Below are 26032 nucleotides of genomic sequence, written 5' to 3'. Positions count from 1 at the left end.
CTTAGTTAATGTCCCTTTCTCTCCAATCTTTACGTTTTGACTCTCACATGACAGCACGAGGCTTCGGTTCTCAGATGCGTGACGTCATTTCTTACCACATTGTAATGGGTAATGCAGCTTCCCGTCTGCTGAGGCATCCCGTAAAGGTTACAGAAGTTCATGAGGTCAAAACTAACCCGGAGCTTTCTCCGAACGGGTCTCTGAAAGCCTTGGTCAATACCACTAGCTATCACTCTGCGTGGCGTCATGTTATTGTTCCCGTCTTCCTTCTAGCTTTTTTTTTCCTTCTATTTTAAGTGCAAGTACGCTTGCCGAGCTTCAGTTGCTATTAGCATCGTAGATGTAAAGCTTCAATGAAAGCTTCGAGTCGTGGGTTTAACTCGGCTGCAGCTGCATTTATTCGGTTTTCTGTTCGCTACTGATCAACACACGTATCAAGACCACGAGCCGCAATCATCGATCGGAAAATCGTAGGGAAAAAAAAGAAGTTTATTCATTTATTTGTTTATTTTTCTCTGGAGAATTGGTTAAATCATGGGATTAATGTGTAAAGCGAAGACGCTGCAGCTGCGCTGTAAATTTTAATGAGATAAAATTGAGAACAAAGAACAAAAAATAAAGCGCCGTGGACCCTAGGATCGAGCATCGGTCGAGTCCGACGTATTAATGGTAATTGAATCTGTAAACGTAATTAGAGGTTGGAGCCAAGCAGCGGAAGGCCGTTTTAATTGCAGCGCAAACCTGGGCAGACGCTTTTATTGTTATTACTCCTTTCGGTGGCTTTATTTAGCCTACGTACTTCGAACTGTCCTTTAGTTTTGTTTTTTCTTCACTTTAATCTAGCCCCTTCGTTGTCCTAACGAGGCTCCTTAACTAAGTTATGGGCGTAATTGCAGCGCGGCTTTTTTTTTAATCAATGCACCTGACCTCTCGATTTTAACATTTTTAATTTTTAAGCCCCTCCCAGTAATTATGTAATTGCTATATCCTGTATTCTGTCAGTGATAAGACTCAGTATGCTTTTCTATGTATTCGCTTTCAGTTCTTTTTATTCACGTGAGAGATTTTGTTCCCCTCCAGGGTTGCATTATGTAGGCTTGTATCGTCTTTTCGCGTTCATTGCTAATGCTTAGTGGTTTCGCCAGTTATAAAAACACGGCGTCGCATTTACGTGTACAGATTTTGTGCTACTTTAACAGGAGGCATGTTTTGGGTGTTCGTTACGTCTCAGTGAAATTTAGAAACAAACTTGTAGTACTGCAGTAGATCTTATACCTAAATCGGTGCCCGTAATGTTGCATGCAATGTCATGTGAACATGTGATATGTATTGCAGCGTTTGCTTTGTAAAGCGCCTGCTTTGAATGAATCAAAATGCTTTCTTCACAAACATGATATAAAAGAAAATTCAAGTTCACTGAGATGCTTGTAGCACTCGATTACACCTTCAAGTTTCATGCCTTCATAACTATCTCATTCAGCCCTACACAGGACACAGGCCTGCCTCAGAGATATGATGTTTGATTTCCCACTTGAATCGGGCCTGCCCAATGCGGCCACATTGTGCAACTTCCCTCAGTAACACAAAGCTTTGCGCCTTAGTGACGTCAGAGGAATGCGTCGCACCAGCCCCGTTCTGTGTTTGCCCTTGACGACATCGTTTTGGAAAATAATTCTCCTTTCCCATTTTCAGCAGTGTAATCTTTGGGCAAACTTAACGCGCGTTCAGCCATGCAGCTCGTTTCGTTGTGGCGGAGCTGACCTTCGACTTGCTCCCGCGTCGGTGCGCAGGTGTACTACATGGTGTGCCCTAACGTGACTACGTCGCTGGCGCACTTCCCGGAGACGCCGACGGCCAGCGAGGTGACGGCCATAGTGACGGCCGAGGGCCAGTGCGTCGCCAACGCCCGCGTGGCCGGCTCGCCGCCGCGCATGCTCTGCAAGGGCGACGGCAACTGGACGCTGCCGTCGGGCGGATGCGCCTGCATACCGGGGTACCGGGCCGTCGGAAACTCCTGCCAGAGTAAGCTGCCCCCGTCGTACCCATTTACGCGTTTCCTTGCAGTGAGCGAATGGTTGTGTGGGCGTAATAGTGTAGTTCTGATCTTCTCGCGCAACCGGGGGACTTATCTAGGACTACTCCTCGCGCGAAGTAGTTGCGATGCAGCTACTCTTAAGCGGTAAGCCGTGGCTATTCTTGTGCAGATACTCAAAACGCAGTTTCGTTTGTTTATGCGCACTGGAATAAGCGCGACGATTCGGGGCGCGCTCACGTTGACTCTGAGTTCTTGTTTTGTACTCTTCTGGAAGCGCTCTTTCATTTCATTAGAAACTTTCGCTAAGAGGGGACAGTTTTCATATATGCCTAACTGTCGACTGAGTGACCAGTTAAATGGTTCATTTAGGTCAATTGTTCATGTTTTCGCCGTGCTTCTTGCACCTTGTATTACGTTGCTGAGGCCGCTTTGCCACAAAAACATTGTACTTGTGGTAAAGCACGCTTTACAGGAGGGAACGCTTCGCAAGTTGTGGTTTCGCACCGTTTAAAAGATTTAGAATGTCATATGCTTATTGCTTTGTTCACTGCAAGTACACTGTAGGTGGCGTTGTCTGCTTTCCCTGGGTGTGGAGTGGGCTAGTCATTGCGATTAACTGTAGCACTGCGGAGGTTTCTTGAACAATCTAATGCAGAGATACAGTGACGTCTCGGCGGTGCTAGAGGAAGCTTGCCTGCAGTGCTGAAGAGAGTAATTTCTCTGTTGACGTAAATTCTGCCTTTTCTTTTCATGCCTGCGAGGCTTAACTTTTTTTCTTGCATTTACAATTGATCTCGCTCTCAGACGCTGACGTGTCCACAAGAACAACGTCATCTGCGATATCTACATGCTTGAGCATCCGCACTTGTTGAAATGTAACAGCAGCCGGCGCTGTGCGTTTAGTTCCGGACGTTGTTGTACAGCAGTGCCGTTTCTCGCTGCAGCCAGTTTTATGGTTATCGTTATTGTTAAACTGTCACGTTACTGTGTTACGTTGCATTTTTAAAACGGCGCTGAGCGCCTTAGTACCTCCTAGCGACCCGCACCTCATGCGCGTGTGTCTGTTTATCTCTCTTTTGTTATTTCCTCGTCTCCTTAACGGCCGCCGGCGTCACTCTGGCGTACGAGCGCAGTTACGGGGGGAGGATGAAATACGACATCGTTCTCGCGATTCCGTGGCACCAGCCGGAAAGAGCCCAAGTTTGCTGTTGTACGCTGCGCGCGCGATTTGGCGGCTGAGAGGGAGGGAGGGAGGGAGGGAGGGAGAAAGAAAGGGAGGGAGGGGAGAAGCAGAGTCGGCAACCTAGGAATGGGGATTCCTTAACGGTGAACAGAAGTGCGGGCACGAATTTCGAGGCGTGTTGTAGGGAGCGCGCGCCCGCACGATAACAACAGATGCCAGATCTTTCTCCTCGCTTCTGGCCGCCCGCCGCGCGCCGTTGGGTCATTTGCTTTAGACTGGCGTACCATTACAGCGGCAGTGACGTTGCCTCGGCGACGACGGTGAAGACCGGTGTATGGAGTTTCCGCTGCTTTTCTTGTCTGGTCATAAATGATGGCACCGCAGTTCGCTCTCTCTCTCTCTCTCTCTCTCTCTCTCTCTCTCTCTCTCTCTCTCTCTCTCTTTACGCGTTTGCTGTTTTCAAGCGACCACTGTGTGTGCTTGTATAGTTATCGTTTGCTAACGTTTAGTCGTACCCTGCGTTTCTCGCAGCTCCATTTCGTTTCTTTGGAAATGTAATATGCAAGTTTAATCTAGCAACGTTGTTGCAGCTTGACCGCCTCCTAGTATACTTTGTCATCTTGTTGCTGTTTCTTTTCTTGTTTTCTTTCTGCGATTATTCTAATTTAGTTGCATTGCACACTTTCAACTTGCTCTCGCCACCTGCTGGTTGCTTCGCTTTCATTATTCTGCGTCAAAATGCGTACTCCAGCACGGTTGTTTGTACAACTGCGAGGCCGTTGTACAGTCATAACTTTTATTCATTTGCTGAGTGTTTCTTTGTCTTAGTTATAATTTTTAAACTTTTTATTTAAAGGCACGGAACATTTTGGGTTGCGTTGCATCTGGTTGCTTGTACCGTCGCGCTGTCAGGGATCCAGGTACTCTTTGTTTCTCATCTCGGAAACGGACCAAATAGATGTGTGCCGCGAGATTCCTGTGCGTTATGAAATGCGCACCAAAAATTACGACCGCATTTATTTATGAATCATTTCCACTAAACTGATTTCTCGCTTTCTCTCTTTCACCGATTCTCGAACGTAAACAGTTTCAGTGTTGAAAGCTTAATGCTTCCGGTCTTGCTCAAGTGCGTCGATCAAGGCTGAAATGCACCTCTCACTGCGTTAATGAACTTTCGATAGTGTTGAAAAACACTCGGGGACTCACGTCGTTTCCTTCGAAAAAAAGAAAAACGATCTGCGTGCTTGCAGCCACCGAAAGGGAGAACTGCGCATCTGCGGTAAAGCACGAAAAAGAAGTTTAATTGGTTAGCATGCCGTATATATTTCGGCGCGTCGCGCAGACTTCCGCTCGTTGAAGCCAAGTCTGCCGCCTTTAAATGCTGCTGATAGAGCGCGGTGTGTGTGTGCGCTCGATGAGAGGGGAGAAGGTTGCGAACGAAGAATTGCAGGGATTTGGAGAAGTTGGAAAGAGGCCTCGCTTCTGTTTACGCGGCGTGAGTCCTCCCGTTTCCACGTGGAGCTAACCTCGCAGGGCCGTGAGGGCAGCAAGGGTTGTGCGCAGCGATAAGGGGAACCGCGAAACTGGGTATCATGGCCCTGGCGTATAAGGAGTGTCGGATCCAGGAGCGCGGCTGATAACTGTTGCGCCATTGCCGTCGCGGCTTCACCGCCATGCTTCGGTGTTAGCCGTCGGTAAATAGGAGCAGTCGATAAGGCGCATGCCGATGCCCGGTCTTCCTCTCCGTTCCCGTGCTTCTGGAAGAAGGAGAAGCACCGAGTAAAGCGTCCGTCCGCTCCCTTCCTCCCAACTTCCTCTCTTCCCGCATTTTTTTCCCTTCGTTAAACTCTTCGCGCTTCCCGAGCTCTGGCTTGCCGGCGGCCTCGCGTCTCCCCCCGAGAGCTCCTTTAGACGTTCGCCTAAGAAGTGGGAGAAGAAATATCAGCAAGCAGACGCACTCGTCCCCGGTAACACTCCCTCCTCGCCTCGTATATCCAGGAAGCGTGTTTTTGTTTTCGTTTCATCATCTTTCCTCCTCCGCGCTCGTGTCTCTTGGTTCGCATTGACTTCGTCGTTTCTGGCTGCCCTATCTCGCCCTCGGCGCTGTCATTTCCTCGTCGCCTTCTTTCTTTCATTTCTATTCTTCTTTTTTCTTTGCCGCACGCTGTTATTTCTCGTTCGCCGCGCGAGCTTCTCTCATCTTTCGCTCTCGCTCCCGCGAGGTCATTACCGCCACCGCGCTGTTTCGGAGAGATATCTCTCATGCGGGGCGTTATTTAGTCGTTGTCATCTTTATTTTTGCTCTTTTTCTTTATTTCTCTTTACTTTTTGTTTGTTTGCACACGTTGTAGTTCCTGTATGGGATATCCTTAATTTTCTGCTTCCCGTCTTTCTGCTTTCTTTTTTCTTTTACTTTCATTTTTTTTCATTGTCATCACATTCACAAGCTTCTGAAAGCAGATCCCTGTCCTGATGTTTCTGTTGCTGCGCTAGCTGCAGCTTTCATGTTTGTTTGTTTATTGGCACGGGACTGTGTGACTTTTTGGGGTGGGGAAAGGCAAAATGATGAAGCATTATTTTGCGTTGGTGTTCTCATTCTTTCCAAAGAGCTCCTTGTCATCACATCACATCCCCATTACATGCATTCACTGATGTAAGCACTTTTTCTTTTAGTGTGCACTTAAAGCTTGAGCAAGAGGAATAGTAGCATAATGTGCTCCTGAAAAGCTTGCTATCTGCTTCTCTTAATATATACTGACTGTAGCATGAATTCTGGAATGCAAGGCAGGTGTTAAATTTGTAAACCTATTGTTTAATGTGAAGTCAGTATAAAGTTAGCCAGGAATACAGCCAAAAATTTCCATGTTTGGATGCATCAATTCGTCAAAATTTACTAGGTAAAACAACATTATGGTACAGACTTGAGGTTGAAGTTCCCGTCCCCACCTGAGCGAATTCAGCATTGTAGGCTAAAACTAAACTGTTGTCCGGTCTAATGCCACTGGAAAAAGAAAGCAAACCTTCTGCTTTATTCTTATGTTAAGCAATCACTGTGTCTATTTGTCTGCATGTATAAATATGCACAAAAATATTCCTCTGCCTGCAGTAAGCAATCAGGTTTTAGTATTCAATGTGCAAAGTTCTTCTGTATTACTGAAACATTTCTTCACGTTTTTCCTGACATTCTTCATATCTCATTACATGACATTTGTTGTGTGATGCCCATTCTCCAGTGTCTATGATAAACTGTTTGTTGTGAGTCATTCATAGCCTGGCATTCAGTGTGTGCAATCTATCTTGTCATGCTCAGCTTGCTGTAACATCGCTTGTGTGTGGCGTCCATTTGTGGGCTACTGTGCGCTTGCCCAACATTAACCAGCTGCTTTTCGCTGCCAGCGCCTAACTGCTTCTTGTGCTGTGGCCCCTCTCTGCTGCTTTAGTGTGTCCGCCTGGCACGTTCAAGCCGAGCTCTGGTGATGGTCCCTGCCTGCGCTGCCCTTCATTCAGCGTTGCCCCACAGCCGGGCTCCACGGAATGTCGCTGCAAAGAGCGCTACTTTAGATCCCCCACTGATCCCAAGACTATGCCTTGCACGCGTGAGTTTCCCTCATCTTTGCTCTAACATGGAGTTTCCTACTAAAATTACTAGGTGGTAACCTTTGCATTGCGATCATTCAGCTACCATGGGAATAATGGGTAGTACATGGATTTGTCTAATCTCCACACTTGTGGCTTCAGATGTTCTTGTGACTTTAGTTATTCCACTTTATGTTTTAAATTTCGGAGCAATCTTATTTTTCTGAATGCATAAACTAAATAAGTCTCTGTGCATATGCGTAATTATTGCAGAAGCACTTATAACGCAATATTTTTTTTTTTAATGGTCTGTTTGCAAAGTCACTTGCAAGGTCACTATGTCATTCAAAGCCAGGAGGACAAAGTTTAGGCTAATTCGTGTGCTACCTACTCATCGTTCCCGTGCTGGCCGAATCAGCAGACTGTTAGCTCCCATAGTCTGTGAATGCCAAATTTTCCTACAGTAATATTTTTTATTAAACTTTATGTCTTTTAACACACTGGCCTGTGCATGAGATGGGTTTGTGGAAGCAAGAAGATTACGGTGAGGAATGGTCATAGGAGCCAGATATTTATTTAGTACGAGATAAGTAGGTGGGTTTGAACTGCTTTAATAGCAGGAAGGGTAAGAAGGAAAGGCAGAGGGAGTGATTTTGGGTGAAAATGTTAAGAGAAGCAGAAACATCATACCAGCAGTTTGGTCTGAAAAGCTCCGTGTCAGGTGCACTTGCCCACCAATGAATCAAAATTTCACTGGTGGGGTTTCTCACATGGGTAGAATGGTGTAAGGTATTGGAACTCATGCTTTGGAAGGGAGTGAATGATGCTTCAGATCTCAGAAGAAAGGGTGTCAGAGTAACATGTGCACACATTATTTCATGTTGATCTACCAGGGCTGGTATAATGTAAGCATTCCATTTGCTTGATTCCATACCTTTATTGTATTCCACTGCTCATGACCGGCCGGTCCCGGCGATAACATAGGTGGAGCTCTACAACACCACCGATGAATCACAAAAAGGAAAATAATTGGAAATGGGTCATAACATTGTTCCGGCCCATAAGTACAGACACCATCATTTTATTATCCAGTGTAGCCTGCTTATAGAGTTCCGCTGGTTCACTGAACTGCGGGTATGCAACTTCGCACAGGCTTCAACATCTTGCACAAAATGTACACCTGTGAGCAAAAGTATACGGATCAGGGAGTGCACAATAAAGCTGACTTTCTCCTCTGCTTCTGAATGTAACTCGAAATTGAGGACTGCAGTTCAAACTTGGCATTGTAAACTTTCCGGTCCACTCTTTGATTTCAGTTTATGCATGTGAATTCTGAAGAAATTCAGTTTTTTCGGCGACCCTGTGGTCCGTATAGTTCTGCTCACGGGTGTGCGTGACACAATGCACATGAAACTTAAACGCACCACCCTCTTACTTCCCATCAATAAGCATTAAAATGACCATATATATTTTATAACTTTTTCATGCTCTTACTGAATGGTAGGCCGATGTTATTGAAGCATTCTTAAGTTTAATTTCCTTGTTTTCTTTAAGTAGTTGCAAGTAACCAAGGTTGAGATTTATGATATAAAATAAAACAAGCTTTTCAGTGTTGCTCTAAAGTTACAAGGGAATATTGACAGAGCATAATAATAAAAAAAGAAACGTTTGACGTAAAATAATCTATTAGAATGTACACAGTTTGTACTTACATTTGTTTGTGAAACACTTTTTCTATTGATGATACAAATATATACATATTGTGAAGAGGTTTATTGGCTGCAAACTGATAGTGGCTAATGCGGCAGTCAAGCAGCAGTAAGAGTCCCAGCACGAGCGGCGAACTTCATCATGCCTAGCGCTAATGATGATAATTGGCCAGCGTTCGTCGTCTTCACTACAATTACCCCCGAAAATGAAAAGGAGCCATCCTGGTGACATATGAGTTCACCACAATGAGTGGGTCATAGTGCGTCTTCAGGCACTACACATGTGCAATATCTCATCCCCGGCGGCGCAACTCCAAAGACGGTGTGAGTGGTTCAATGACATAATTCACAGGAGATGGGCGATGATGCAGTAAGGGCCCTCGTACTCGGGCAGTAGTTACGAAGAGAGACTGGCTGCAATGGCAGGAACTGACAGCCATACAAGTGCACCAGGAAGGAAAGTGGGCACGCCGGTGTTGTCGGGGCGGCTGCTCTCCTGGCATTCCTGGTCAGATGAAGTTAAGGCCCATGAGAGTTCGCAGCACTCCTCAGCATGTCTCGTAGCGGCAGAAACGGGTGCACACTTGGATGCATCAGGCTGGTATGGGAGAATCATGTAGATAGTGTGACATGGATGGTGGCTGTACAATGAGTGCTCTGTATCATGGTGTTGTGTGCGTAGGTGACAAAGTGTAGAATGAAGTCACAATTTAAATGACCAGAGGCAACATGCATTGCAAGCATGTCGCCAAGCGTACAGTTGAAGCGTTCACTCAGCCCGTCGGTTTGAGGGTGATAGCGGTAGTTGTCTAATGAACAACACATTGCTGTTTGAGTATAACCTCAGCGACTTCGGGCAGAAAAGGCACACCCACGATCACTGAGCAGTTACTGGGGTGGATTGTGGTGGAGAATAAAACTGCGGAAGAGGAACGTAGCAAAATTACATGCTGTATCGCATGAGATGATAAACTGCGATGATGGCCCAGTGGTTACCAGCAGTTGTTGGGATTGTTAGGGGATACAAATCAATTCTGACATGTTCAAATGGCCACGCAGGGCAAGCTAGGCACTGTAGAGCACTTGGCGACTGGGGGGCAGAAGATTTGTGGAATTGGTAATCGGGGCAAGAGTGAACAAACTTTTGAACATAGCTGTACATCCCTTGTCAGTAATACCGCTGTCAAAGACGTTAGTAAGTTTTGAAAAATCCGAGTGCCCACACTGTGGGTTATCATAGAAAGATGCGCAGATTTCGAAATGCAGGCTTTGAGGTATTACCGATAACCACTGGCTGCCGTCGGAGAAATAATTACATCGGTGAAGCAGGTTATCGCGAATGGCAAGATGATGCAGCGTGCAAGCTGCCGGTTGTGTTGACGAATCACAGAGAAAGTCTATAAAGGAGGCAATCTAGCGGTCCTTGCGGTGCTAAATGCTGGTTTCATTGTCAACGGATGAAATGGTAGACTGAGACGCTGAGGTACAGGAAATGCTGTCGGGCAAGGGAGAGCATGACAGGGCGTCAGCATCAGAAGGCTGGCAGCCATTGCAGTGCACGACGCGGATGTCAAAATATTGTAGCCAAAGTGCCCACTGAGCAAGGTGGCCTGAGGGATCTTTCAATGATGAGAGCCAGCAGAGTTCATGATAGTCTTTGAAGACATTGAATGGGTGCCCATACATATAAGGATGGAACTTAGTAATAGACCAAATGATGGCTTAACATTCTTTCTCTGTCACACTGTAGTTGGTCTTGGCTTTTGTCAGTGATCGACTTGGATATGCAACAAAGTATTCACCGAATTTAGGTTTGCGTTGCGTAAGGACAGCGCCGAGACTGACCCTGCGGGTGTCCGTGTGCACTTCCGTAGGTGCTGTTGGGTCGTAATGACTCAAAATTGCGGGTGAAGTAATGAGACTGCGTAGAGTTGTGAAAGCGTCCTCGCTTTCTGATGACCATGAGGAGGGAGTGCCATTGCTTTTGAGCAGCTTCGTAGGGAGTGCTATGATGGCGGCAAAGTTTTGAATGAATCGTCTGGAGTAGGAACAGAGTCCAGCGAACTTATGTAGTTCTTTTATCGAAGTTGGTTTAGGGAATTCAGCGATGGTGCAAAGTTTGGTCGGATCGGGGAGGATACAACATGACCGAGTAATGTAAGCTGTCTTGCTGCAAAGCAGCACTTTTTCAAGTTCAGCTGTAGGCCAGCATTCATTAAGCATGCCAGGATGCATCTGAGCTGCTGAAGGTGTGTGGTGAAGTCTGGAGCAGAGACAACCACATCATCAAGCTAGCACAGGCATGTGTGCCACGTCAAGCCACGCAATACTGTGTCCATCATGCGCTCAAATGTTGTGGGTGCATTACAAGGTCCAAAAGCCATTACATTAAATTTGCATCACCCATCAGACATAACAAATTCTGTCTTTGGCCGGTCGGCTTTTGCCACTGGCGCTTGCCAATATCCCAACCGTAAATCTTATGAAGAAAAGAATTCCGCGCCTTGCAGACAGTCAATGGCGTCATCTATACACGATAGGGGATATACATCGTTGCGAGTGATCTTGTTAAAGCATCGGTAATCTACACAGGAGTGAACAGAGCTATCCTTCTTCGTAACAAGGACAACAGGAGATGCCCACAGACTATATGAAGGTCGAATCACCTGGCAGCAAAGCATGTCGTTGACTTGCTTATTGATGACATGACGCTTTGAAGCAGATACACAATACAGGCGTTGTCGCAATGGCGGGTGGGATTCGGTGTCAATGACATGCATAGCAGGGAACGTGCAGCCCAAAGAAGTTTTTGTGACATTGAAAGAAGAATGAAACTAACTTAAGATGCAAGGAAGCTGTGAACACTAAACCCTTGTAAGATCATCAGCGATGGAGGGACCAAACACATCTGTGGACAATGCTGTAGACGTAGATAAAGCACTCGGGGCAGGGTGGGGCGGTTGGCAGAGGCTCCGTTGTCCAATACATCAATGATTTGCTTGCCGTCAATGGCTTCCACACTGCCCAGCCATTCTTGTCGGAGTAGGGTCACAGGATATGGAAGCGGGTTCGAAACAACGAGATTGGTGGTGCCTTCAGTTATGTCAGCAGCAGCGAAAGCTAGCACAACAGCTTTTAGTTTAAGGAACAGGCCACATGGAGAAAACAGTTTTACTGCGTCGGAGAAGCTGCTGCAGCACAAAGCGCCTGAGGTGTTGGGGGGAATGGTCGTATCTTTCTTCATGAGCAGTTTACAGGGAATGGGCGGAACATCTGCTAAGATCACATTTACCATGAGTGATAGTTCAACCTCAGCAGGTGCGCAATGAATGACGCTGTTATGGCACGAAAGAAAGTCCCAGTTGACGATAACGTCATAAGAACACGAAGAAATAATGTTCAACTCAATGGTATACAGGATGTCCTCAATGACCACATGCGCCATGGACGCCGCGAGAGGGTTAACATCCTGAGCCCTTGCTGTGCGAAGAGAGAATCCCGAAAGTGGCATCATAACTTTACGAAGTGAGTGAAAGAGTTTGCATCCATAACAGAGACGGCGGCTCCAGTGTCCACAGGAGCAAATGCGCGTGCGGCTTCAACACGAACTTCTATAACATTTCATGGTCGATGGTAAAGACTTTTGTAGTTCAACGGCGCCGTAGTCCTTGCCTGGGGGACTGCAACAACCAGTTTTCTTCCTCTCGGGCCATAGAACGAAGTAGCATTGGCGATAGTGAGCAGTGATGCGGTGAAGGTGAACAGTGGGTAACGGTATCAGTCGAACAGATGATGGGGCTGAAGATGACTCATAAGAGCTGCAAAATGGCCTTGGCACGCCTGTACCACGGGACTTCACAGGTGATGTGGCACCAGTCGACTGAGTTTGTTGACAGCAGTGGGCAGTGTGACCTGCATAGCCACAGGCAAAGCAAATTGGCCGATCGTCGGATGTACACCACAAGTTAGTGGCAGCAGGTCCAGTCCAGGTCACAGGAAGCAGTGGATGTGGCATCTTGTGAAAGAACAGGACAGCAGGGCTGCAGCTGCGGTGTATGGTCGTGACCTGGTGACCACTTCAGCATAACTGAGAGGTGCCACTGCATGGATCTGTAGGTGGTGTAGAGGCAAGACCTTGGTGATTTCCTGCTTAATCTCATGGTAGACTGAGGGCCCGAAATCTGGAGCAGGCTGTCGAATATTCAGGGGCTGAGAAAAGGGCACTAAGGAGAGCTGGCGGACAACTTCCTCATGCACAAACGCCTTTAGCTCAGCGAGCAGCGTTGACTGGTTGGAAACGGCAGCCAATCCAGCCAGATGTCGGTCGTGCGAAGAAGGTCGGTGGGTTAATGATCGCTGCCTTCACAGCTCCTCGTAGCCTTGACACTAAGTAATTATTTCTGCCACAGCGCGGATTCTTCACAAGCAGCACGTTGAAAACATCGTGCACTATTTCCTTCATAATATTCTTGGTTCTGTCTGACTCTGGCATTGTCTTGTTGACTCTCTTGGAACAAGTCTAGAATGTGTTCAATGTAGCTCGTGAATGATTCATCCGGCTGCTGAGCTAATTGCCGCAAACACTGCTCTGTGCGCAGCTTGCGAACAGCAGGGCGGCCTAACACATCTACGAAAGAGGTCTTGAATGCTGACCACGTCTGAAAATCCCTCTCATGGTTCTTGTACCAGAGGCTGGCCACACCCACAAGATAGAAAATTACGTTGTTCAGTTTTGCAGCATCACCCATTTGTTGCGCACACTTATCCTCTCATAGGACGAGAGCCAATGTTCGACATCATTGTCATCGACACTGCTGAACACAGCAGGGTCCCTTTGGCTGAGCACACCGGAGCACACAACCGATTAAGGAAGAGGCACCTGCAGGGATGCATTGTCGGGCATGGTAGACGGTAGCGTGCGGGACCGTAGTTCCAACGTGGTTGTCTTTAAAACACCCCACACCTTCTACCAATCGTGAAGAGGTTTTTTGACTGCGGACTGAGAGTGGCTAATGTGGCAGTCGAGCAGCAGCAAGAATCCCGGCACGAGTGGTTATCCTTGTGCCTAGCGCTGGTGACCATGATTGGGCAGCATTCGTTGCCTGCACTACAACACACACGCACGCACGCACACATATTGTTGAATGTATCATTATATTTAGTCATTTGTACTCTATAGCACAACTTCTTGCTTTCTACTAAAAACCTCTGACTTGCTGCTCTTAGCAACATTTATCGGGAAGGCTTTATGCTCACATGAAGTTCTATGCATCGGAAACATCTTTGAAAACAGCCCTTCATTAAAATACAGAGTGTTTCTGTCATGTTATGTTGCATGCCGATAACAAAAGACTCAAATTTGTTTAGGGATTGCCCTGTCACTTCACACAATGCTCATCACATCACACAAGCCACAGCGCCAATTTGTAAACAGAGTTCAAGACAGTGTTGTGTTGTAGAAGCATTGAAAAGCTGCCATGGGAATATTTTTTTCACACTGCATTGTTTTTCTCATGCAGAACCTCCTCGAGCACCTCAAAACCTGAGTGCAAGTTGTGTGGACCAGTCGTCGGTCACACTGACATGGCATCCACCAGCCAACCTTGGTGGCCGTGAGGACACAACATACCGTGTTGTCTGTGAGACTTGCAGTCCTAGCGTCGTGTTCTCACCAGCGAGGCAGGGCTTCAATGAGACCAGCGTCACCATCACAGGACTGCGTCCAGTCACTCCCTATCGCTTCCAAATTTACGCTGAAAATGGTGTCTCTGGGTTTGACAAGGGCCACTATGCCGAGATCACAGTCAAGACTGATGCATCAGGTATGTGAGCTCAATGCATCCAACATGCCTGTGTGTTGCATATGTTAGGTGTGCTATGTGGAAGGGAAGAATGTGGCAATTTACCTTGTAAAGTAAGTGTTCTCGCACAAATGTACTGTAAGCAGTGAAAAGCTCATTCGAAAGAGATACCAGAATAAAGTTATTAACCATAGTTCATTATAATTTCTGCAGGCAATGTTTAATCTTACTGCAGTTGGCCAATGAGGACTATATTCATTTCGGTAAACATCTCCAAAGAACATATTGTCGGGCAACTGATACCTTGGGCAGCCTTGTAGAAGCTTCCGTTAAGACACCTCGATCCGAACCTTTGAAGTGATTCTTTGTTTTCTTTCTTTTTTTTAATGTTTGTAATACAATTCATGTGGCCAGTTGCACTTTGTGCACTCTACAACATCTTGGTCTAGGCACAGAAAGCCTTGATTAACATGTGCAGAGAAGGCATATGCTGATTATTTTCTTTTGCTCGTTTTTCCTGTTGCAGTTCAAACAGTGATCTCCAATGTTCGTGCTAAGGCCATCAAGAGCACTGAAGTTTTATTGGCATGGGATGCACCACAAGACCCATTCCCCGAAATCGATCGCTACGAAGTGCGTTACTTCCCGCGAAAGTGGGCCAAGAACGAGACAGTGTTGCAGTCGCACAAGTTACAGCTTGCAGTCACCGGGTTGCGGTCTCGAACTGAATATGGCTTCCAAGTGCGTGTCAAGACGACGCGAGGCTTTGGAGAGTACAGCGACACTGTTTTCCTCACCACTGGCCAGTACACTCACAGCCCAGGTGAGTTGCTCTTGTGATGAAATCGGCTCGTTTATATAATAACCTACATTTGGAATGAAATCATCTACTTTATATGATCCAGTGAAGTTTAGGAAATTAAGAACTATATGTCTTGCACAAGTTATGCCTGCCTGTGCATACCTCATCTTAAAAGGAAGAATTGCTCTTTGTGTGACCTCTCTACAAATTCATTCAAAAGGAAAATTGCCTTGAAGAAAGTGAGCAGAATGCAATAAAGAAGTCACACAACTTTGTATGTTAAAGCTTAATCTAGGAGGGAGGAAAAAGTGGACTTAGGCAGAACTGGTTCAAGAACACGGAAAACACAGACTAAAAAAGCATACACACATGCACGCACACACATACACACACACAGGCGCATAAGAGGACTGTGCCTATGTGTGTGTGTATGTGTGCCTTTCTTCATCGACACTTTCAGTGTGCTTGACCCAGTTCTTAAAAATGGAATACCGATGTGCCCAGACTGCCACAGGACTTGGGCAGAACCATTGATACTCAGAGCAATTAATTGGCATGATGTCTGTGACAAAATAGCTACCAAAGGAAAGAAGCAAGCAGAATTGTAGGAATTTAGAAGGAGTGGTGGAATTTTCCACTTCAGAAAGGGAGTGCAAAGGGTAACTATTATCTGTATAGTTATGGTCCTTTCATACACCAAGGGCGAAGATATTAGCTGGAGATGGTGGAGCATAGGCAGGAAGAATGTTTCCATGATGATAATGATGATAACGCTCATTACTGATTAGTTGTTTACATACTGTACACAAAGCGGACTACTAAAAGATTTAAAGGGACACTAAAGGTTACCAGAAAGTCAAGTTAAAGTGGTAGAGCAATGTTCTAGAACGTCTAAGGCGTCAATATAATCGCGAACAGAACTTTAGTTACCGAGAAATTGAGGCAAGTGCATGACACGATTTGAGACCCTCCAGCGACATTCCGGTACTAGCCCGATGACGAAAGCACTCCTCATAATTTGTGTTACTAATACTCAACTACTCGTATTAAAAATATAATTTCATTCGATTATAAGACGGAAGAAAATGCTACATGACTACGTCTATTTGATTCTAAGAAAAAATAACATTTTGATGTTACCCTTCAGTAGTATGGAGTATGGGTGGTCGAAAGGTTTCGTTTTCGCTCGACTCTGCGCTGCGCACGCTTTGGAGTTTCGGTAGTTTCGTTATCGCGTCGTGCTGTGCGGGTTCTGCTGGCTCATGAAACTTTCATTTCGAACAAGCAGTGAGAATGCCACGTCCATGTGATGTCGTGGGAAGCCCTCGTTGCTTTCCCACTCCGGAGAGCCGGTGTCGAGGCCGCCGTCATAGTACGCAACGACGCCGGCAGCGCGAGCCCTCAGCAGCAGGTCGCGCTCGTCAGTGCTCAAATCACTGAAGTTGAGCCCAGAATCGCGAGCCAATCTGTCGTTGTCAGGGTCCATTGCGACGAGCGTCGAAGTTTGCATCATAGAATGAAGTACCAGCTTATGGTCGCGCGTTTCTCCTTCCGCTAGCCACCATACTCCTGCTTTCGCTCTGCTGTCGGCTCTGGCTTGGCTCTGTTTCTGGCTGCGCGTTGTCGTTTTGCGCAGAAAAGCCGTAGCGCCGTCTGCGGACGCCGTTTTACTCACCGACGGCGCAACGTCACTATGAGATCATGATGTCAGTACTCCTCGATCGGAGGGCGGGCGATTTGAACTGCGCTAGAGGTATGCGGACGCTTCAGAACGCATTTTCTCTTAAAATAAGTCTCTCCTTGGCACGAAACAAGCGTTTCGAGGTTTCTGGGATGGTATTTCAACAGTCCACGTTGACTTAATAGTAACCTTCAGTGTCCCTTTAAGTAGCACGAAATATACAGAATGCTAAGTGCCAAGCTTAATGCTTTTACTAGTGGTTACACTTAGCATTTACATGGGTTTATGTCATCTTGTGTGACACCTCTTGTTTGTCATATGTATAATCACGTAAAAAACTAAAAGAAAGTAAAAAAAGGAAACAAGGGACCTGCAGAATTTCTCAGTTGCCTTTCGTTTGTGACTCTTTACTGTTAGAATGTGGAATATGCAATCATTTTGTTTAGTCTGCTTTAACAAGTTGCTTTCTTCTGCTTGTCTTCCCATGCAGCTCTGGTGGGTGACGAGGACAAGGTCCAGGTCAGGATCATCGCTGGAGCCACGGTTGCAGTCATACTTCTAGTCGTCATAGTGATTGTTATGATCATCCTTTACATCAAAAGGTCTGCTTTAATTTCATTTCTCGTTACTTGTTTTAAATAATGTAACGCACACACATGAAGAGAATGTTGTTTGTGGCTAAAGATATCTGGATCATTTTCTCACATTCGTTTTGCTGAAAGTTATCCGAGACCTGCAGTTTAACAAAAACAAAAGCAATTGGGCAAACACAGTGACATATAGACAGATATGATGTCTTTGCGGCAAGAACATATCTGTGCTTGAAAAAGCACACTAAAGCAAGTCACTTCGAAATATGTCATCCATGCGATTCATAACTGTAAGTCAATATTAGTGAGACTAGAAACGATAAGGGGACGAGTCTTTATGCAAGGCACACCAGTTCATACCTATATGTAAAAACATTGGAGATATGTGGTATATATAAAGTCAGCAGTGTATAAAACATGTCACTGTTCATTCCCGTTGTCAGTTTATATATGTGTAATGTATAATTAATCGTAGTATGTTACCTGCTGCTGCATTAAATATAATAGTGTTTGAATAGCACAAAAGATGACTAATTTGAGTGGGCATGTTGCATAGGGGAGGCAGTAATATAATGGTTGCTTACGTTTCTTCAACCTATTCTTTAAGGCTACACAAATAGTTTCACCTTTATAAACCAACAAAAGCATTCCTCCAGAACCAAGACTAATGTCCTAATTATACCAGTTACATAAAGCAGCTGGTATCTCTAGAAATGGCTATTTACAACTATTGAACATATATAAAGCTTTAGCAATCAGTGTGTTATGATGCTGATTTGAAGACAGTTTTATGACTGTATTCTACAGTGTTTAAAAAAAGTTTATCTTCATGTAATAATCAGTGCAAATGTTAGGTAAGAAATGTCATATCGTAATGGCTGGTCAGTGTGTAAGGAATATCAGCGACAGTCATTATAAATTTCAGCTATTCAATATGCTAGATCTGAGAAAACTATTACTGTAGATATTACTGACTTATAAAGAGTGGTCTTATCGGTTTAGTGCAGTTAGAGCCAGGAAAACTATTCACCTATTTAGTTTAATGCGATACTGCAATTTCCATTGTGTTCTGGGTCTACTGCTGCCTGCCTGTATTCATTTAAAACTAACCCTCCTCCTTTTTTTCAGAAGTTCTGACGACTGCAACAAGAAACAGCCCAGTGACTGCGACACTCTGGAATACCGTAACGGGGAAGGTAAGAAATGTAAGGATGCCAATTTTTGTTTTCAACCTCCTCTGTTTCCTGACCTTGGGCATGATGCTTCCTAGCCACTCAGAATGATTGGTAACAAAGCATAATTCACAGCTTCATAATGTGGTGATAGCCTGGCGTAAGCATGAAGAACTGGGTTAGCTCAAATTCACAGTGAATACCTCTTTCAAAATACAGTTTAGATGGTTTTCTAGTATTAGTACGCTGCCTGAAACTTGCATTCATAGTGCTATGGTGGCTAGACATCCTCTTTTGGCTAAGAAAGTCCTGTCCTATGGGGTCAGTGCAACTACGGGTTTTATTTTCTCAAAATACTGTATATTATCTCCATTTTTGCAGAAGAATCAATAGTGTTCCAGTTTAATGTCGAGAAAAATGTCCCTTATTGACAAACCCTGTGAATGGCAGACCAAGTTAAAGAGTATACAGATTCCCATGTACAAGTATGAATATGTTCACAGCACTCTGGACAAGTGATCTACACAAATCCCAAGACATTTATGTGTTTTTCGAGTAGTAGCCTATTTTATAATGATTCTTCATGCTAGCTAGACGATGCTCTAGCAGCTTGTTGACTACACCAGAGAAGCACAGTGCTGTTAGGTGACAAATAGCACCAGTAATTAACATCATGCTTAATTTTATCTAAACTTCACCTGCTTTCTTCTTCTGCTCGCTTTTCTCTGCTGGGAGCGGCTGGGTGCTGGTGAACTGACGCTTGCCTTTCCTTCTCTGCTTCTGTAGTAGTCCCTGCTTTGGAACACCCTCCAATTGTTCAGACTGCTCGGTGTAAGTATGAACTTTCTGCTAACGACTTCGCCTGCTTGCATGAATTTCAGCAACTGTCTGGTTTCTTTGGTGGCGTCATAGGCTGTCTTTTAACACTTTGACTAATAAAGCAACTGTCACAAACTTTTACCTTACAGTTAATTTTTATCAATGTGACTGTGTTGTGTTAGTACTGCTGTCCAGGATAAAAAGCTTGAAAAATTCTATAAGCAGGCTTCTGCACGCTCCTAGAGTGCAACCAATAAGACATGCCTATACCTATGCAAAACAAGCAAGTTATAGATTGGGTATGAACAGAGAGAAAGGGATTGCAGCATCCATGAATGCGCTTGATGCCTTTTATGTCCTTTTTAGCAAGTATTGAAGACTGCATGGCAACAGGGCTTCGAATTGTCATGCCAGGTACTGAAATCCCGCCGAAACACTCAGAACTTGAACGCGGCTGAGGCTAATAGAGATATACTGCCTCCCGCTGCCGCTGAATTCTGCTTGTGGTGTGTCCTACCTATTGTAGCATTTAATCAAGTACTATGGGCACTATAGCATGCCACTGTGCACGGTAGCTCAGCGCTACCGACTTTGGCAGCACTCATATGTGTCGACACAAAATGCTACACACACAGCAGTAACAAAACACAAAGGTATGGGCACTGCACCTCGCATCTTTGAAAGCTAAACAGTTCTACCGTTTCCCACAAGTCTTAATAACATGTAGTGTGCGACAATCGGATAAAAATAATTGCAAATATACATACAGCACTGTGCGTATATTTCTGTCTGTGTTTGTCTCATTGTCATGCACTGAAAGTTGTAGATCATGAATCATCTAGCCTGTACGTTTATGTTACACAAGTCTGAGAGGGGACTAATACTACGGCAGGTTCCAGCACCAGTTCTTGTCCCAAACGCAGTGGCTTTGGAAGTTTTTACAAAGGCGGTACCTGCTGTGACACTGAGCTCCACCACTTTAGTGACAACACAGAAACCACATGCCTGCTTACAAAATTTAAATATCTCTGATGAGTTTAAGAAAAATGAGAAGAGCTGATAATAATGCTAGCCAGAGATTTATTTTGCAACCAGATTAAGAAATGTCTACAGTACAGTTGCAATCTGATCATTACATTTTATTATTTTTTGAACACTATTAGTGTAGTCAGGCCCCACTATAATGAAAGTACATCCAGCATGAAAATACTTTTGTTAAATCCAACGTTTGATATAAGCATACATTTGTTACACTGTGATATCAGTAAAAGAAATTCTATATTTGCATTGTTATATTTAATAATTTTTTATATCCATGTTTGTTGTATTGAGATTTGAGCAGGTGCTTCCTTTCCCGAGAAATATTATTTTCTTTGGCCTACATATCCTTGCTGTACTCGCAAGTTTATTTCAGCAAATTTTTTCGCAGATTTTTTTTTTCTTTCAAAATACGCCTACATTGAAATCTGAGCCTTGTGGCTTTATAAACAAATTATTGAAGTGTGCCTATAAAAAAGTGCCACCCTCAATGATACTAGACACTTTTGAGATTTCGTTCAAGGTGCTACCAACTAGCTTGAGCACGTAAACTAATTCTTAAAGTTCTTAAAAACTAATTGTCTTTCTTCGTTTCTTTTTTTGTTCCCATTGCAGTAACAACACCTCTGTTCACCCACTGCCCCGGAGCCACTTCAAGGGCATACATCGACCCCCACACATACGAGGATCCCAATCAAGCGGTCCGCGAGTTCACTAAAGAAATTGACGCGCTGCACATCACAATTGAAGCCATCATCGGCGGGGGAGAATTTGGGGACGTGTGCCGTGGGAAGCTCAAGTGCCCTGGCCGGCCGGAGGTCACGGTTGCCATCAAGACACTCAAGCCAGGCTCCTCAGACAAGGCGCGAATGGACTTCTTGACTGAGGCTAGCATCATGGGGCAGTTCGACCATCCGAACGTCATCTTCCTCCAAGGTGTTGTCACCAAGAGCAACCCCATCATGATCATCACTGAGTACATGGAGAATGGGTCCCTGGACACCTTCCTCAGAGTGAGTGCACAGAAAGCTTCACATGCGACTTTCTTCTGATATGAACAGAGCCCAAGAAGGATGACTTCATCCCAACTAGTGATTACAATGATCGACCAAACCAAGCAAACCATTGCATTGGGGCCTTGAGGAAGACAAACTCCATTGTTTGATATTTTACTCCAAGTTGATGCTTTTTTTGTTTGGCCACTTCTGACATGTGTGTGTGTGTGTGTGTGTGTGTGTGTGTGTGTGTGTGTGTGTGTGTGTGTGTGTAAATTTAAAAATTCATAGCCTGTTTATTGTATAATAAACCATGCAAATGTATAATGTTAATGTATAATTTGAGATCAAAGCATTTTTCATACAATTCAGGATAATTCTTGAAATGATAGCATAGTTCCTAAGCAGTTTGGTGTCTCTGTCAATATATGTGCGTATGCTGCTAATGCCTAACTTCGTCCATATTTTTCACACAGGCCAATGATGGGAAATTCCAAACAATTCAACTTGTAGGCATGCTGAGGGGGATTGCAGCAGGAATGCAGTATCTTGCTGAAATGAACTACGTTCACAGGGTAAGTACATTGGTTTTCTGAAGCACCTTATCAGATTTTAAGCGCATACAGTCATCCACCTATGCTTGTTTAAAAACGAAGCCACAATGCTGAAGCTGCAGGACATGTGTAAAGCATAGAAATCTCATTGCACACGTTTTTTGGACACTAATTAAGATGCAGAAGAGTTTTGATATGGTTGTTTTCTCTTGGATGATTGGGTAACATAATGTTCTACTGGGTGAACCTGTATATTTTATTACCTTACTTCAGAGAGATGACGACAGAGCATGCGTGGGAACCCAATACTTTCATTCCGCATGAGAATCTCATGCTTGCAAGCTCTTGTAAATGGATCTAAGTTACCTTTTGCAGACTTGGAACTTGACTGTTTCGAACTTGGCATTGATGGTAACGGTGTTCTCCATGAAGAAAACACAAAATTAGGCACTGGTGCGAAGCCGCAAAGCAACTTGTGCACATACCATACTTCCTTCCAGTTCTTACACTGCTTCCTTTTACAACCTGTGTCTGTGCTCCAGAAGGTCTGGTGACCTTTGTTGGCTCTTTTTTCACAATGGACCTTGACTGTTAAGGCTGTCAACACACTCTCAGATTTGCATTTATGTCACTGATGTATTGTCATGTTGCCAAAACAGTTAATAAATAGTTTGAGTATTTCAATGTTGTTTTTAGAATTTCTGTAAGGTACAGATACTACCGTATTTATTCGAATTTATGTGGATAGTTTTTTTCAACTAATCATATTCTAAACTTTAGGGTCGGCTTAGATTCAAGGATTTTAATGAACTCGCCAGTTTTTCATTGAAACTGCTAAATATGGTGGATAGCTAGCGCCATCTGGAAAAGTCAGTATCGCAGCCGCTACTAGCCATGCCAGTAGCCAACCGTACACAAGCGAGGTCGCCATTTTGACCTGTGTTGTGTTGGCCGTATCGGCGTGCAGCATGGTGTTATCGCGATGGCACCAAGCAGGAGATGCCACTACAGTGCCGCTTTCAAGCGAGAAGTTGTGATAGCCGCAGAGGCATCGTTGAACCTTCAAGCCGCACGGGACTTCGGCGTCGACGAGAAAAACGTCCGTCGTTGGAGGGGACGACAGCAGCTTTTTGCGTGCGTCACAACAAGAACGGCATTTAGCGGACCAAAGAAAGGCTGTCACCACGAAGTGGAGACAGTTTTGGCCGACTTTGTTCGGACGCAGAGAGCAGCTGCCCTTCCAGTGACAACAGAAGCGCTCCAAGCGAAAGCTAGGGAACTTTCAAGGGAGTGAGGCCTAACGCCAAAGAATTTCAAAGCCAGCCGGGGCTGGCTTCAGAAATTCATGAAGCATTTCGGCTTCAGCCTCTGACGTCGCACTTCAATCACCCATAAGCTGCCAAGCAATTTCGAAGAAAAGCTGATAGCGCCGCTACGTGCTGCGAAAGAGAGGAGCGGCAGGCTACAACCTTGGGCAAATCGGCAACGCTGACCAGACGGCTGTGTATTTTGATATGCCAGTGGCGTACACCGTGAATGAAAAGGGTGCCAAGGAGGTGAAGGTGCGCTCTGCGAGCTACGAGAAGCAGCGCGCAACTGTTTTGCTGTGTTGCACAGCTGATGGATATAAACTCCCTCCTTGTATGATATTTAAAAGGAAGACACTGCCTGCTCGAGAAACTTTCCCAAGGAATGTCAAAAAAGCAAAACGTGCGACAAACTTCTGCTAATCTTCATCTTGTCGTCAAGCAGAGGCAATTAGTTTTCACGAGTTTAAAAAAAAAAGAAGCAACAGAAAGCATGCATGGCGGCATCCTTCCTATGCGCACCCTGTGAGCACTAAACGAGCGAGAAACAAGCGGTCGCCCTTTAAGCGATTAGTAACGAGATGGCCATCAGTCTTGCAAGTGCAAGAAGCCGAAACCGCCCACAGAACAAGACCCAAACCGCTGCCCGCCCGCATGCCAATGCGCGAACGGTAGTATATAGACGTGTGGGAGCAAACTAGCTCTAAAACAAACCATGCAACGAAAACCGAGAGAGGGAGGCACGCAAAAAAATTCCCTGTATTCCCACATAGTGGCAGCATATGACAGAAAAGAAAAAGTTAGGAAATTGGCACGCTTTTTAAACGTACAGACGGCACCGTAAATAAACGCCGTCGACAATTTTGAACTTGTTCGCGGCGCCGTATATTTATGTCATTGATCCTGAAAGGGTTAACGAATGCATGCATGAAACCTATACCTAATACTAATACTCTGCCCATTTGTTGCAGGATTTGGCTGCGAGGAACGTGCTTGTTAACGCCAATCTTGTGTGCAAGATCGCTGACTTTGGCCTGTCCCGTGAGATAGAGAGTGCCACTGAGGGAGCATACACAACAAGGGTGAGTCATGTGAGTGCACATTTTGTGCAGCCTTGTAAGTGTGTTTTCTTTCTCCTTTGCATTAGAATCCTTTCACGGGGCATAATATGCATGTCTGGGTCCATAGCCACATAATATGTATAAAACACCTTCATTCACATGGCACTGCCATCTGAAGTTGCCCCTATGAAATATATTGACTTGCCTGTATTTATGCATCCATGCTAGTATGTACTGTTGAACACAACACTCTTTCTGGCATTGAAAGTGAGTTACTCCCATAAACTTTCCTTTTTTTTTTCCACAAATAGGGAGGCAAGATACCTGTACGATGGACAGCACCCGAAGCCATAGCATTCCGCAAGTTCACATCAGCGAGCGATGTCTGGAGCTTTGGCATTGTCTGCTGGGAGGTAATGTCCTACGGCGAGCGGCCTTACTGGAACTGGTCAAACCAAGAAGTAATCAAGAGCATCGAGCGGGGATACAGGCTTCCTGCCCCCATGGTTAGAATTTGCATTCATTTGGTCCAATTATGTTTGTTATTGTTTCCAAATGCTGGGAACAAAGTGCTCAAAGGGATTGCAAAACAATGGCTGTATTCTGTGCATAATATATGCAGCACACACATCTGTTTCTCTTTAACCATCCTGCATTTTCTGAGCCATTACCTAAGCAACCATACCACTCCGTCAGCCTTTAATCTTGCTTCATTTGTGAATTTCTCCAACAAATAAGTTCCTTCTGCCACTTGATAAATGGTGACAAAGTTGACAAGTGTCCTGAAAAATAACTGGCATGCCATCTAGCCTGAATTAGTACTGGCGTGTAGTGTGTCTATTAAGTGCAACAAGGTGTAGGTTTGGTGGAGTCGATAGTGCACAAAAGTTGAACTGACAAGTAGAAGATGCCAGCTGGGATAAATCAAGGCACCTTAAGTAGCCTTATTTGTCACGGAAAAAGACGAGTGTCCTTGACAAATCATTTACTCCCTTGTTCAACCACTCTCAATCACTTATTTGTCACACCTTCATTTGTCGCCACTTTCCCTGATTTGGTGTTGTGCTTATTTCAGGACTGTTCGGAAGCTGTCCACCAGTTAATGTTGGACTGTTGGCAGAAGGACCGGTCACATAGGCCTCAGTTCAGCACCATTGTGAAAACACTAGACAAGCTCATACGCTGCCCCGAGAGTCTACGAAAAATTGCTCAGAACAGGTAAATCTTCCTTAGTCCCTTCTTCAGTTGAACGCCGTTCACAGAAAATGCATAGGCAATTTTTTTTCTCTAAGGTTATGCATATCCTGAATACAAGATGCTTCCTCCAGACCCAGAATTGAAGAGTGCATAAGAAATGTGTAGATTTTTAAATGTATTTTATTGGCAATGAAGCTGGTGGTGTGGCAAAGCGTTTTTATGAGAATTGAATTACAATTAAAACTCAATTGAGAAATATGATAATTGGTATGAAAAACTGAGAGAAGCAAAGAAAGAACTATAATTTTGAGTACTACTTTGCCTTCACCACAGCTTGTATGTCTGTATGAATGGAATTTCATGACTGTGTACTTACTATGTAGCGATTATGCCCCAATGATTACATGCTTAATTGGGGAAACATAAGGTCCAGGCTGAGGCTCCCCTTACACACTCGCTGTTCATCAATACGAGTCTCTACCTCCCATGACCCCTTTGTCTTGTTTGCTTGC

The 26032-nt window shown here is 44.9% G+C and overlaps 1 protein-coding gene across 8 annotated transcripts in view; it reads left to right on the top strand.

Annotated features, from left to right (window-relative positions):
• The window catches only part of Eph (Eph receptor tyrosine kinase), a 273768-nt gene that overhangs the window by 242817 nt on the left and 4919 nt on the right, over window positions 1-26032 (top strand). Inside the window, exons 4-15 of one of the 8 annotated variants that reach the window (XM_075684779.1) lie at window positions 1791-2022; window positions 6659-6814; window positions 14023-14325; window positions 14831-15127; window positions 17278-17389; window positions 18506-18573; window positions 19336-19380; window positions 21022-21419; window positions 21878-21976; window positions 24234-24344; window positions 24635-24829; window positions 25399-25541. In XM_075684779.1, the coding sequence (XP_075540894.1) occupies window positions 1791-2022; window positions 6659-6814; window positions 14023-14325; window positions 14831-15127; window positions 17278-17389; window positions 18506-18573; window positions 19336-19380; window positions 21022-21419; window positions 21878-21976; window positions 24234-24344; window positions 24635-24829; window positions 25399-25541 (2159 nt within the window). Of the gene's footprint in view, window positions 1-1790; window positions 2023-6658; window positions 6815-14022; window positions 14326-14830; window positions 15128-17277; window positions 17390-18505; window positions 18583-19335; window positions 19381-21021; window positions 21420-21877; window positions 21977-24233; window positions 24354-24634; window positions 24830-25398; window positions 25542-26032 lie in introns of all 8 variants that reach the window. The other 7 variants (XM_075684782.1, XM_075684783.1, XM_075684781.1 and 4 more) reach the window with 7 other exon arrangements.

The sequence above is a fragment of the Dermacentor variabilis genome, chromosome 3, assembly GCF_050947875.1.
Source record: "Dermacentor variabilis isolate Ectoservices chromosome 3, ASM5094787v1, whole genome shotgun sequence".
NCBI classification, from domain to species: Eukaryota; Metazoa; Arthropoda; class Arachnida; order Ixodida; family Ixodidae; genus Dermacentor; species Dermacentor variabilis.
Note: the sequence above shows the minus strand (reverse complement) of the source record. Positions and strands in the feature narration are given on the sequence as shown.